The 13,128-nt window shown below is 48.7% G+C and overlaps 2 protein-coding genes across 3 annotated transcripts; one reads left to right on the top strand and one right to left on the bottom strand.

The window, feature by feature from the left end:
* Positions 1 to 1,090: 1,090 nt before the first annotated feature.
* Positions 1,091 to 11,766, top strand: LOC117588923 (sine oculis-binding protein homolog). Of its 2 annotated transcripts, XM_034280537.1 has the most exons (4): positions 1,091 to 1,456; positions 2,695 to 2,797; positions 8,639 to 9,101; positions 9,638 to 11,766. In XM_034280537.1, exons 2-4 carry the CDS (start codon positions 2,705 to 2,707, stop codon positions 11,596 to 11,598), a joined length of 2,517 nt encoding a protein of 838 aa, XP_034136428.1. In that variant the 5' UTR covers positions 1,091 to 1,456; positions 2,695 to 2,704; the 3' UTR covers positions 11,599 to 11,766. The 2 variants fall into 2 exon arrangements, with proteins under 2 accessions (XP_034136428.1, XP_034136512.1); XM_034280621.1 differs by lacking the exon at positions 1,091 to 1,456 and having other exon boundaries at positions 2,360 to 2,797.
* On the bottom strand, positions 11,763 to 12,972 carry LOC117589140 (guanine nucleotide-binding protein subunit beta-like protein 1). Its single transcript, XM_034280871.1, has 3 exons — positions 12,772 to 12,972; positions 12,191 to 12,704; positions 11,763 to 12,138 (listed from the first exon to the last, which is right to left on the bottom strand). Exons 1-3 carry the CDS (start codon positions 12,907 to 12,909, stop codon positions 11,819 to 11,821), a joined length of 972 nt encoding a protein of 323 aa, XP_034136762.1. The 5' UTR covers positions 12,910 to 12,972; the 3' UTR covers positions 11,763 to 11,818.
* Positions 12,973 to 13,128: the final 156 nt, after the last annotated feature.

Raw genomic sequence — 13,128 nt, 5'->3', positions numbered from 1 at the left:
CTTCTGCTTGTGCTTCCCACTATTGTGTGTGTGTCGCTGATTACAATGTTCTACTTAAGCGATTCAATTGTCTTTAAGGGACTGGCACAGAGATCGGTGCTGGTACTGCCACTGGCACTGGCACTATCAAAAGTGGTGCTTAGTGCTAGGTATTACCATGGCCAACTGTTTTTAAGCCGTTACATTGGCACGTATAGTTACACATACGCTTATTAATGGTAGTACCCAGTAACAGGGCCCAATAATATTAAGAATCTTCTCCCTCCATTGAATGACAAACCTCCTACTTGTATGACCTTTTTGGCTGTCAGAATTACTTGCATTGCCCCCCGCAACACCAATCAATTGCCCACTAAAAATCTCTCAGATCTCTCTGCTGGCCATGTCAGCGGACAGCACGAGTATTTTGTGCAAAATTAAAACAGAAATTGGACATAGCATACCCCTTGCATTTCCGAGCCAGAACAAAACGAACTCAGGTGAAATGATGCAATTTATTTTTAACTGTAAAGTGCAGAGAAATTATGCAAAAAGAGAGAAGGCGGCAAACATCTCCTTAGTCATCGTAGAGACAGAGCAGGCAGGGTGGCGATGGGGGCCCGAACACAGCCCCATACGTCATCAGCAGACAGACTCGACCCACAGCTGCGCAAACGCAGACCCAACAACAGCAGCGCAGTCGAAGCAACAGCAGCAGCAACAGCAGCGCACAGTGGAAAGAGGTGGAAAAAGTCGAAACATTTTATAAAATTATTTCAAATTTATAATTTGCTCAAAATAACATTATTATGTGTAGCGAAATAGCCAACTAAACTTATTTATCTTTTCTTTATTTGCATTTTATGCAAATAATCACAGTAATCAAAGTTCAACTTCGCCTATATATTGGAAAGCTTCTAGACAATACAGCACAATGGCCTCAAGACTAGATTTTGGAAGATTTTTTTTTTAAATGCAGTTTAGTTCATGAAGATACATTGGTTAACATTAATTTAGAAAGCTAAAATAGGTGCAGGCCCCACTGTGCAACGTTCGCGGCAGCACCAGAGACCAGTACAAATCCGCATGCCGATGGCAGTGCGGCGTCATATGTTCGTTAAGCGCAGAGGTTGTCGGTTGGTTGGTTCGTTCATGGACGCGAGCGCATACGAAACAGTTTTAAGAAGCTTTCTGCTGAATCGGAAACGAAACGGTTTTATTTGAAACATCGCTAGACCGCGTGTGCTTGTGTGTGTGGGAAAGTGGAAAGTGAAAACGAAAATGAAAATGAGCATGGTGCATGAGCTTCCTTGACGTTCGCTCGCTTTGCTTGCTCGCTCGTTTGCTCGCTGTAACGGCGGAAAATCCAAAGCGGAAAACACACACTCGAAACACAGTGAAAAGAAGAAGGAGAATCGGAGGCGGAGGCAGAGGCAGAGGCAGAGAGCGAGAGTACGACACAGAGGAAAGGCCAATTGTGAGTGAGGAGCGGAGCGCATACCAAAAATATAATGTTGAAAATATCTGGCTATTTTTGGAATATACTCTCCGTATATTTGTGTGCTGCATTGGAAAATTTCTACACCGCTCAAGAAAAAAACCTTAAGAATTATATTATTCAAAATGATAATGCCTCACTCACCATACCATTGTGGACATTGAGTTGCATTTCGTTTTCAGTTTGAGTTGGACATTGAAATGTTTTCGCCAAAAAGTTCTCAAAAGAAAAACAAAGCGAAAATGGAAGCAAGAAGCAGCACAAGGCGAATCGCGATCGCAATGTGAAATGTTTTTCAATGGGGCAAGGCAATCAGGAATGATGAAGATCGGCCAGAAATATGTACATAATTATGGAATTAAGAAAGAAGAACAATGTAACATGGAAATCCCAACTGGATATTCGATATAATTTGTGGGATAATTCTCTGCCCTTGTGGGTGGGATTTGATATATTTGTGCCACAAAACGGAGTCCATTTTCGGCTAAATATATGGGAAAGATATCCGCTAAAGTCTGTGCACACTCGCATACAAACAGAATTACCATGCAGGACGGATTCCAATTACTTCAACTTCCCCCTTTAGTTTGCAAACATTTTTGTCTTTTTCCGTCTGATTTCCTCAGAACTCTACCACACAGATACAGGCTACAGCTACAGATACATTGTTGATTTGTTGTTTTTCGTTTTGAATACAAAGTTGAATTTTTGTAGTCTGTTGTGTGTGTGTGTGTTATGCGATAGGATAGGTGGTAACGTTTCGTTTGAGGTATTAAATTACAAGACACCAAAGTGCGCGCCAAGCGAACTCGCTCGCACACAAACACAAAGGCAACGCACACACAGATACATTCATATATGTATCGTGTGGCTGAGGAGATACAAAGATACTCGGCGCGGTGTATAAATATATCGCCGTGTGATTCTTCCTCTTGCATGCGTATCCAATGGATGCGAAACAATATGCAAAGCAGAGAGCCCAATAAAGAACAGCATCAAAAGACCAAGAAGAGTATCTACAAGTATTTGTATCTGTAATTAATTATGTTGAATGGGTGGAGTGTACCCCACACAGATCCACTGATTGATGTACTCGAAAGTTCAGTTGTTCACAGTGGCAAGATCAATGAATTGGCCAGCTAAAAATATCTCTACGTGCTGCAGCTTGCTTGCAATCCACCTTTGACCCCTTTGTCGTCTTCTGTCTTGTGTTCCAGCCACGAAGAAATGTCCGCCAAAACATCCCCATCTAGCTCCCGGGATGCCAGCGTGGCCGGACCCGTGCAAATCAAAAAGGAACTGCCCAGCGATGAGATAAAGGTGAGCACCACGAGTCACATGTATTCATCATAATATAATTAATTACCCCTGTCCGCACACTAAACGCGAATATGTGGCATTCAATAAATAAAAATATGACAACAAAGTACGCTGGGAAAAGTGTGCATTGGTTTTAAAAATAAATATATTTTTCCTTCGTCGAAATGTTTGATTTTTGGGTATTTGCTTTCGAATTTTTTGTGCTCGTCGATGGCAAAGGTGAATAACACCCACACGCAGAGCGAATAAACTCCATTTATTATGGAATACATGTATTAAAGACTTGAAGAAAACATTCTTCATATATTTCCCATGCACTTGAATTTTAATTTTCGTACATCACATCATTAGTCTGGGCCACAAGCAACCAAAAAACAACAGAAAGAAGATCCAAATCGTCTCAGTTTTCCATTTGAAATGCTTAATTCCAATTATTCTGTGGAAGAGCCTGATGAGAATGTTGATGGTTAAGCTGTGTGTTGTGGTTGTTTGGTGAACATTTAGAAAAGTGCAACAGAAATTTCAGGGCAACGTCCAGGCCAGTAGTGTTGGTAGCAGCGGGCCCTGGTCCGTCATTTGTAACAGGAGTTCGCATTCGAAGTAGCAGCGATTACGAGATTTCGCCAACAATGTTCGCTCATGGATGTAAACCGAGTGCGAGTGGTCGGAAACCCTATATTGATGAATTTTTATAATCATTTTAACGAGTGAGCGCGCCAGTGAGTGCTCCACTGAGTGAGTGACTGAGCTACGGGGAGTTTTTGCTGAATATAATTCCGAATCCGATTCCGATTCCAAGTACGAGTCCGAGTGGGTTGCAAATTTTACGCAGAAAGGCACACTGCCACCCGCCCGCCCTCCGCACCACAACTGCTGCTGCTGCTGCTGCTGCTGCTGCTGCTGCTGCTGCTGCTGCTGCTGCTGCTGCTGCTGCTGCTGCTGCTGCTGCTGCTGCTGCTGCTGCTGCTGCTGCTGCTGCTGCTGCTGCTGCTGCTGCTGCTTCTCCCCTGTTGCTGGTGCTTATCCGCCAAATGAGCAAAATTAATTTAATGCCACAGACGAGAAGAGTGAGTGGATGAAGGGAAGGGAGACGGCAATGACAACAGCAACAGCAACACAAAATCTCCCACAGCAACATTTTTGCAGCACGTGAAATGTGATCGCTGAATCGAAATTATAGCCGTCGGCCTGCAGTTGCGCCAAATGATACTTATTATAATAAAGCATAAAGAAAACAACTCAACACACAACACAACACAAATTTGTGTATAATGAATGAGCTGCTTGAGAAGCGACGAAGCCCCCAGTAGGCGCTGAGCTGTGCAGGCTGACAGTCGGGTGGGTGGATTCAGCGCTTAAAAGTCTATCACAGCCGTTACTTACTGCATGGAAACGATTTGTGTACGTAGAACTTGTCTATGGAGTTGTGGATGTAGTTCTGGAATAGTTTGAAATGGGTGAAAATCGGAGCTATAAATGCATTCAGTTCAGCTAGGAAGAAAGTTTCTTAATCTTATTGTTCGATTGAAACTCATATCTGTCTGTCAGCGAGGTAGGCAATCCCTTCGAGCACATAAAGATACTCGTCTCAATTAAAATTATTAAAGTTTTGATACGGTTTACCGTGCAGAGACAGTTTCAGTTTCAGTTTCAGTCTCAGTAATTACAATCTGCATTTGCAGCCGAAATATTGTGGCGTCTACAGGTATAAGGCCGAAACACACACACGACACACAATTAATCAATGGAGGAACAGGAGTGCGGCTCATGGGTGCAATTCGAGAGGTTTATGTCATGCGATACGCTTCAAGGGTTCCGCCTCAGGCTGAACGTAATGAAACAAAAGGATGTGTGGAAGGAGCTTCAGGCAACAACAATGGGAGTTGTTTATGCATGGCAAAGAATAACTAAAAATAGAAAAATAATTACAGAATATTAGAGAGTAGCTTGGAGTAGCTCTTCGGATTTGAAGACTTTAATTTCAACTCGAATTAAAAGCAGCCACAGTGGCAGCAGTCGATTGAACACCTACCAGCTACACCTACCAGCTACACCTACACCTACACAACCCACAGTTAAGTGCTGCCGGCCTCGTCGCATATCCCATGCCCAGGGCGCAGGGCGTGCAGGATTGGGTTACCCACACGTTGGAGCGGGTCGGCACAATGACAACGTGGGCCACTCAGAGCCTGCCGTGGGGTTTGGGTGCTAAGGAGCAGCTCGAATGACGCCGCAGCAGCAGCAGCAGCAGCAGCAGCAGAACTTTAATAACAACGCCGAAGATTGAATTACAAACAAAATAGAATATGATAAATTCTACACAAAACACCAGGGGCGAACCAGAGCTCAAAGCCTGTGGAAGAGCGAGTGGAGAGAGTGGAGAGCGACGATATGTAGTTGGTTCCCCCCTTCCGGACGTAACATGAGGCACCCGCTGGAGCAGCGCAGCACATGACATGGCTCTGGCTGCCAGTTGCTGGCAGGCTGGCTGCTGGATGACAGGCGAGCGATGGCATGCGACTTGCAGCAGTCTCTCCCTGATGGCTCAAATTAATATAGCGTTAAATTAATTCGAGCCACTGATGGGCAAACAAAGGACGACGCAAGGGAATACGACTCTATGCAGCAGCAGCAGCAGCAGCAGCAGGAGCAGCGGGGAGGCAGAACTGCCTCTACACCTGCGGCAGTATAACCTCCATTGGCAGTGAATAAAGCAGCGCTGAATGGGACTTCGACTGAGCATAGATAGATGATTTCTTGGTGCTATATCGAGTGGCATATAGAATGTACATTAAAATAAAATAAAATATCAAATTACAAGAGCAGCAGCAGCAGCAGCAGCAGCAGCAGCCAAAGGCCAAGTATGTCATGTAAGAATTGGAAAGAAGGACGCGCGCGCGAAGCGACATTCAATCCTTCGCTATCGATATTCGATTACAGCTCGACTGTGGAAAAACTAGCGTATAGTAATTCTAGAATTTCTTGCCACTGGGGTGTCATTTTTCCCTATATACTATGCACAGTCTCGTACATATATACATACTCTATGTACTCGTACTTTTTTTTTTTTTTTTTTTTTGGGGTGGTCTGGGCTCGGACACCGTCTCTGGTTGCTCTGTTGCAGTTTTGGTTTTAGTTGTAGCTCCTCCGGCCTGGGTCCACACAGCACTCGTCTCAGCTCAGCTCAGTTTACTGGGTTCAGGGTGAGTTATTATAAGCGTATTGGGTTGCCTCTCCCGCGCCCATAGCCCCCCACTGTGTGTGTGCTCCGTTCTCTCTCTCTCTCTCTCTCTCTCTCCCGCTCTTGCAGTTGTCGTTGTTAGCCACTGCCAGCCTCGTCGTCGTGTACTTTACATTATTCTATTGGGTTTCCTTGGCAGTAACCGTAACCGTAGACGTGTATTAATGTGGCCCACTCACATGGCACCGAAGAGCCTCCAATGGATATTAACTTTGGATGGAATTTCCAGCTGTAACTGGGTCAGAAATATGCAAGAAGCTTATCCACCGATCGCATAGAAACATTCTGCACAACAAAGAGATTTTTGTGGAAGAAACAGAAACAGAAACTTGGTCCGCAGTTTCCCAGTTCCTCAGTTCTCGTTGGCTTTGGTTTTGGTTTGGGTTGGTTCATTGCGATTCATAATAAAAATGAAAATCTGATATGTTTTTGTAAGTTGAGATTTTAGCAAAGAACGAAAAAAAAAAGCTGAAGACGAAGCGGAACGTCTGATGGCTGAGGATTGGAATTGGCAAATGTATCCACAAGAAACGAATATTCCAGCAAAATAATTACGAAAAAACGAGCAGCAGTGAAATTAAGAGAAAAACGAATCCAGCGAGAGGGGATCTTGTTGCACAACAGACTGGAACTGGAACTGGAACTGAAACTGGAATTATTATGGTGGGATATATGCGAGTATTTCGACTTGTGTGGTTATACCCACAGAGAGCAGAGGCAGAATCAGATACAAACTTCAGCAGGGGCAACAACAACAGCAACAACAACAGACGGCATTCAATTTCAACTTTTAATTAATTGATTTTTATTCGCATTTTGGTATAGAATTTCATACGGACTGAAGCTGAAGCCTGAAGTTCCCAGCTTTGGCTGTCTGTCCGTTGAGCAACTGTCAAGGCAGCTGGCGCAGGAAAACCAAACGAACGAACGCACAAATCAGAAATTAAAAACCGAACATAAATTAACAGACAAATGATACTAAAAACCGAGGGACAGAGCCGCGCGAGAGAGTGAGTGGAGAGCGATGGAGTTAGAGTCGGAGATGGCGCATGGGATAATAATGAGCAGAAAGAAGATAGAGCAAGAGAGAGAGAGAGAGAGAGAGAGAGAGAGAGAGAGAGGAAAGGTGCGCTCCTCCGATTACGGCACAGTTGGTACTGCAAAATGCAAAATACAAAAAAATACAAAACTGAACTTGAGACAAGCGTGCGTCGTTCCCGCTGCTCTCTCTCTCTGGCCACGGATCTGCCCGCCAGTTCCCCTACCCAGTGGACGAGGTCGCACCTGAGGCGTGTAATCGATACGGGCAGGCAGTCGCGGTTCGCTCTTCATGCCAGAGATTTTTATCGTGCGAATTGTTAATACTCTTTTCACGGCAACGCACAAAACCTGAATTGGTGCCTCTCTGTCACTGACACTCGAGCTGCGTGCTGCATGATGCGGGGTGTGCGGTGCGCGGTGCGCGGTGCGCGGTGTGCGGTGCGATTGAGTGTGCGATAGTGAGCGAGAGAGGGGTGGGATAAGGTTGTTATTAGACGACTTGCATTTGTCAGCAAGTTGGCAGCACCGCTTAATTTGCACACCGTATCGGGTGTCCTGACTGGCTGGTCTATTGGCTCGTGGGTTGGTAATGGAATGGATGATTCGTCTTGGCTGCACTTTGGGGCATCATCTTACAGACTTCTCCAATTTGTGGCCATTTTCCCTGGAATATTAACGTGCTGAGCCAACTGTCACGATGTCCACATGGCGTATGAGCAATGTGACATTCCTGAGAAGCCGAGCAACAAAATGATAAAGATTTTCGGAAATTTAAAGCTCGTCTGGCCCGAAGACTGCAAATGTCTAAGCCACTAAATGCGAGAATTTCAATTGTAATCCGAGACGTGGCCAGAGTTTTGTGTGGCAGCAGCTTTGTGTGAAATGTTCACAAGACACACACACACACACACACACACACATGCATATCTTCATCTGCTTATGCCCAAAAAGGAGCAACTTCAAAGACAGAATCGAGACATTTATTCGCTTTAATTTCACAGCAGAGACTCGGACACAGAGCATAAACACACACACACACAGTTTGGGGTATCCATGTCTTCCCCCCCATCCCTGCTGCAAGAGGGAGAGATGCAAATTCCAACCTACAACCCGTCCCGTCGGCCGTAATGAATTTTTGCCTTTCTCGCACTGGCCACTGATATCCTTATGGAAGCGCAAGTGGATGTGGGTGTGGGAGTGTGCGTGTGTGTGCTTGTTTTCCTCTGATACGCAAAGACTATCGATTGCAATGCTGAGCCAACCCCCCACATGCTGCTCTCTGCTGAACGCCATTAATTGGACGCTTAAAGTTGAAGGGTCAACGCGTTAGGCGGCCAGGATTTAAGCAAATGCTTAAACAATTAAATAATGAACATGAAGCATGTGCAGTCCTTTCTCTTTTATCGAGTGCTCAAAGCCACCTGCCTGCCACCACAGAATATGTTTTGCGGCGTTGGCTTGCTGCAGTTACAGCTGCTTATGGGCAGGGACACGAAACTGTGTCATTAATTTACATGCAAAAAAGTGCACTCCCTTCATTGTGTCTTGCTTCGTTCCAGGAATTCGCGCACAGCACCATGAATGAGCTGCTCGGCTGGTATGGCTTCGATGGCGTCGATGTGGATCGCCTGGATCTAACCGCCAAGACATCGCGTCTGCTGCAGAGTGCCGCCGCTGCGGCTGCGGCCAGTCAACAGCATCAGCTGGACCAGCAACAGCAGCAGCAGCAGCAACAGTTGCTGGAGCGGCGTCGCACTGGTTTACTGCGCAGCAGTCGCACCTCACTGGCCGCCGCTTATCATAGCAACAACAACAACAACAACAACAGCAGCAGCAATAGCAATGGGAATGCCGTTGGTCGTAAGGTCGGAGGAATGCAAAATTGTAATCGAACGACAGCGGCGACGCCCTCGGATCATGATACGCGCAGCTCGCGGGAGGATGACTCCAAGAGTCCCAACTCAATCGGCAAGCCGGTCACGACAGCGGGGCTGGTTGTGCCGCCCACAGAGGAGAAAATAGGTGAGTGCAGCTCCTGTCTGGCTTGGAGCAGCATCAAGTAATTCGAGCGCACAGCAGCCCAAAAACGAGCTGCAGTCTGGGCCCAGAAAAAAACACGCAGGAAAGGGAATGCATGTCCACATTCACTTTCAATGCCTGATGGAAACTTTTGTGTAGTTTTCTCTGCTCGGCAGCTCGCTCAGAGGGTATTAACACTTACGGCTGGCAGGGGCAGATTGCCGGAGCTCTCGCTTGTTTTTGGTTGCGAACTTGATAAGTCGGCAGCTGGGAAAAACTTTTGAGAACTTCCCAAAACAAACTCTGTGCGCTGGAGCTGCCTGCATTATCGAATAACCGATTCATTAAGCTCCAAATATGGTTTACAAAATTTGTGGGAAAGAAAAGACAGGGCCAGGATGGTAACCTCCAGCAGGGGCTCACATTTGTGCATTGGATATTGCAGGCTAAACATTGTTAGCGAGTGTAGCTCTCAGGATTCCGTACCTCTCTCTCTCTCTCTGCCCTTGGCTAATGTTCGAATTTCTCGTTCATTGCAGACTTCAACAACTGCTGCTGGTGCCATCGACCGATTGCCGAGAATGCGCCCGACTATCTGACGAGCAGCGATGGGCCGCGCTACTGCTCGGAGTCCTGCTTCACGCAGAGCCGGAGGGCGTGCTTCAAGAAGGCCAAGACCTGCGACTGGTGCAAGCATGTGCGGCATGCCGTCAGCTATGTGGACTTCCAGGATGGCGCCTCGCAGCTGCAGTTCTGCTCGGAGAAGTGCCTCAACCAGTACAAGATGCAAATCTTCTGCAACGAGACGCAGGCGCATCTGGACATGAATCCGCATCTGCGGGACCAGGGCCTGGAGGCGGGCAGCGAGGCGGGTCTCATAACGCCGGATCTCTGGCTGCGCAACTGCCGCAGTCGCTCGGCCTCGCCCGCGTCCACGGTCTCGGTGTCGCCGGGACCAGCAGCAGCGCCAGAGCGGACGGCGGCCACACCCCACGCAAAGCGCAGCTCGCCCAGCGTCACGCCGCCCAGTAATCCGAGCAAACCTTTGATCTCAGTGGCGCCTGTGTCCAAGCTGCTGGCCCAGAAGAGTCCCGCTCCAGCGGCAGCTGCACCGCCACCGCCGCCACCACCGCTGCAGCGGCACCAACACAGCAACAACAGCTCCTTGGCTTCAGGTCGGGACTCGGGACTCAAGCATGGCCGTCGCAAGCGTCCGCTTCGTGGTCCAGGCTCAACCTCCTCCGGCTCGGAAACAGTGGCCAGCATGCTCCAAAAGCAACAGCAGCAGCCACCGACGCTCAGCGCAGACTTTTCCGGCTCCAGCGTGCCGTTGCCTCCTTTGTCGCCCATGCCGGAACCCCACCACCCACAGCAGCAGCAGCAGCAGCAGCAGCCACCGCCCGTGGTGCCACAACAGGTGCTGGGCAGGGGCCCAACTGCCATACCTTCGAGCTACTTTGCCACACCGCCCAATGGGCATCCGATGGGTCTGCCATTTGGCAGGCATCCCGCGCCGCCGCCTCATCACTTTATGCCGCCGCCGCATGGCATGATGCCGCGAGGCTATCCACCGCCCTTTGGCCTGCCCATGCCACAGGCACAGGTGCCCGAGCATCTGGGTGCTTTCGGGGCAATGCTGGGTGCGGTGCCGCCCGTGACCGTGATGGTGCCGTATCCAATAATCATACCGCTGCCCATACCCATTCCCGTGCCGCTGCCCGTCATGGACTTTTACAAGGCGCACCTGACGCCCGAGCAGCGGAAGCGCTTCGACGAGGAGCGGGCCACGACGAGTCGGCGGAGCAAGGAGGAGCTGCCACAGCCACTGGACTGCAGCAAGTCAAGGAGTGAGCAGGAGCAGGAGCAGGAGCAGCAGCTGGATCCAGCGCCACAAGAGGAGCAGAAAGCGACGATGCTCAAGGAGGAGCAGCTGGACGACGAGGAGGAGGATGATAAGGAGAAGGAGAAGGAGAAAGATGAAGATGTTCAGGTGGACGATGATGACAATGATGATGAGGGTAAGAAATCCATACCAAAGACAAACTCTGCCGGCCGCGCTTCTCCAGACTCCGCTTCGCCGTCGTCGCCTGCGTCCTCGTCGCCGGCCACAGATGCCAACTCCTCGCAGGAGACACACTGCATTGTGCGCGACGAAACGCAATCGGAGAGCAATCAGGACAGCCAGAAACTGCCCAAGTTGAAAATTACACGACTGCAAAGCAAACGGACGCTTAACCAAACCAAAGAAGAGCCAAACGCTTCCGTTCCAGCTGCAGCGACACCTGCGGGCAGTAGCAGCAGCAGCAGCAGCGCTGCCTCCGAATGCAGTCGACCGCTGCGCAAGCGTAAACGCATAATTGACTGCGATTTCCAGAAGATGGCGCTGCGAGAGCTGGAGCCGAGCGACGGCCAGAATCAGCAACAGGACGAGGACGTAGAGTGCAATAATATAAACAACAGCAATAGCCAGGGAAGCGGCAATGCAAAAGCTAAAAAGTAAATTTTAGTAGAATTAATAGTAGAACTTATCAAAAATACTTATTACCATGTATAATTTATCCCTGAATGACGTGTGTATGTGTAAGAGAGAGAGAGAGAGAGAGAGAGCGCGAATGGCGGAGCACAAAGTGCTCGAAGAATTTAAATAAATAACAATTTAAATGATTAATTTGCAATTTTGTATAATTTGAACTTCTAACGATAGTAGGCCCTGTGCTCTCTCAATTGTATAAATCCCACAGCGATATCTGGCCATCCATGCCCGCACCCGCCATAATGGGCGCATGCCACATGGCCACCGGCTGGCGGGAGTAGGCCAGATCCATGACGCCGCCCTGCTTGTGCTGCGTGAGCACGGCCAGCGGTCGCAGACTCTTCCACGAGAATATGCGTATGCGACCGTCCCAGCCAGCGCTGGCAAAGACCTTCTGGTCGGCGCGTATGCGTACACAGTTGACGCCCGGATTCTTGATGCACAGCTCCGAGCCGCGTTGCAGCTGCATCGATGGCCGCTGGTAGCTAAACGTCGTCAGCTTGTCCGCTGCAAGAGAACAAGATTTAAGGGCGCCAGTGAAACGCCGACACACACTTACTGGCACCGCCAACGATGCCCCGATTCGTAATGGGGTCATAGTCCACGGTCAGGGCATCTGTGGCCAGCTCCACGACATCCACCATCACGCCCGAGCTGATGTCCCACGTGAGAAAGTGGCCGGACTCGTAGCCGGCCAGCAGGAACAGGGAGGAGGCGCAGTCGAACGGCTTGAAGCAGGTGACGGCACCCAGCTTGGGCAGCTGCGGATCGTCCGGCACCAGCATTTGGGTCGGGGCAGTCGAATCTGTCACGTGCAGCACGCCAATGGACGACTCCTCGCAGGGATAGAACAGCAGCTGCTCGTTGGTGTTGCTGGTGTTCATGTAGAGCGCAGAGCGGCAGAAGCCCAGGTGGTTGCCTACAATGCTGTGCTCCTTCACGTAGCTGCTGTTGCCAATGGAGAACATGGTGACGGTGCCGCCCTTCTCCTGCGTCACCAGGCGATCGGAGGTGTGATGCAGGCTGGTAATGGGATCGCTGCCCACCTCAAAGTGCAGCGCCGAGCGATTTGTCTGTCGGAGAAACGTGTTTTCTGTTGATTTAGGAGCTTTTTGTTTTTGTTTTGAAGCAACAATCTACCTGTAGATCCCAAAGGAAAACACTGCCCTTGAGTGTGCCCGCCAGCAGACGCTCGTTCTCCTGGAAGCACACCGAATTCACGGCGCCCATGTCCGGGGAACGTAGGCTGAAGACAGGATCTGGTGGTAGCACAGCCATTATTTGTTTAATTTAATTTTTAAGTGAGTTGTTTTGCTTTTGCTTCGTGGTTTTCTAGCTATCGATATACACAATGGCTAACATAACTGTATCGATACTTATGTGCGAAATGGAAATTTGTTGATTCAGTTCTTTCTTGCGGTTGTTGCAATTAAAAACTCTTTTTGCATTTCCTTCCATTTAATATATTGTTGATGTATTGCTGGTTCGAACGAAATT

The sequence above is a fragment of the Drosophila guanche genome, unplaced genomic scaffold (genome assembly GCF_900245975.1).
Source record: "Drosophila guanche unplaced genomic scaffold, DGUA_6, whole genome shotgun sequence".
NCBI classification, from domain to species: domain Eukaryota; kingdom Metazoa; phylum Arthropoda; class Insecta; order Diptera; family Drosophilidae; genus Drosophila; species Drosophila guanche.
Note: the sequence above shows the minus strand (reverse complement) of the source record. Positions and strands in the feature narration are given on the sequence as shown.

Bases quoted from the DNA above. Each gene is read 5' to 3' on its own strand.
- LOC117589140 (XM_034280871.1), bottom strand. From the start codon at position 12,909: ATGGCTGTGCTACCACCAGATCCTGTCTTCAGCCTACGTTCCCCGGAC. The intron at 12,705-12,771 runs GTAGATTGTTGC...TTTCTCCGACAG, and splicing joins TTTTCCTTTGGGATCTACAG to ACAAATCGCTCGGCGCTGCA. The intron at 12,139-12,190 runs GTAAGTGTGTGT...GTTCTCTTGCAG, and splicing joins GGGCATCGTTGGCGGTGCCA to CGGACAAGCTGACGACGTTT.
- LOC117588923 (XM_034280537.1), top strand. From the start codon at position 2,705: ATGTCCGCCAAAACATCCCCATCTAGCTCCCGGGATGCCAGCGTGGCC. The intron at 2,798-8,638 runs GTGAGCACCACG...GCTTCGTTCCAG, and splicing joins TGCCCAGCGATGAGATAAAG to GAATTCGCGCACAGCACCAT. The intron at 9,102-9,637 runs GTGAGTGCAGCT...CGTTCATTGCAG, and splicing joins GCCCACAGAGGAGAAAATAG to ACTTCAACAACTGCTGCTGG.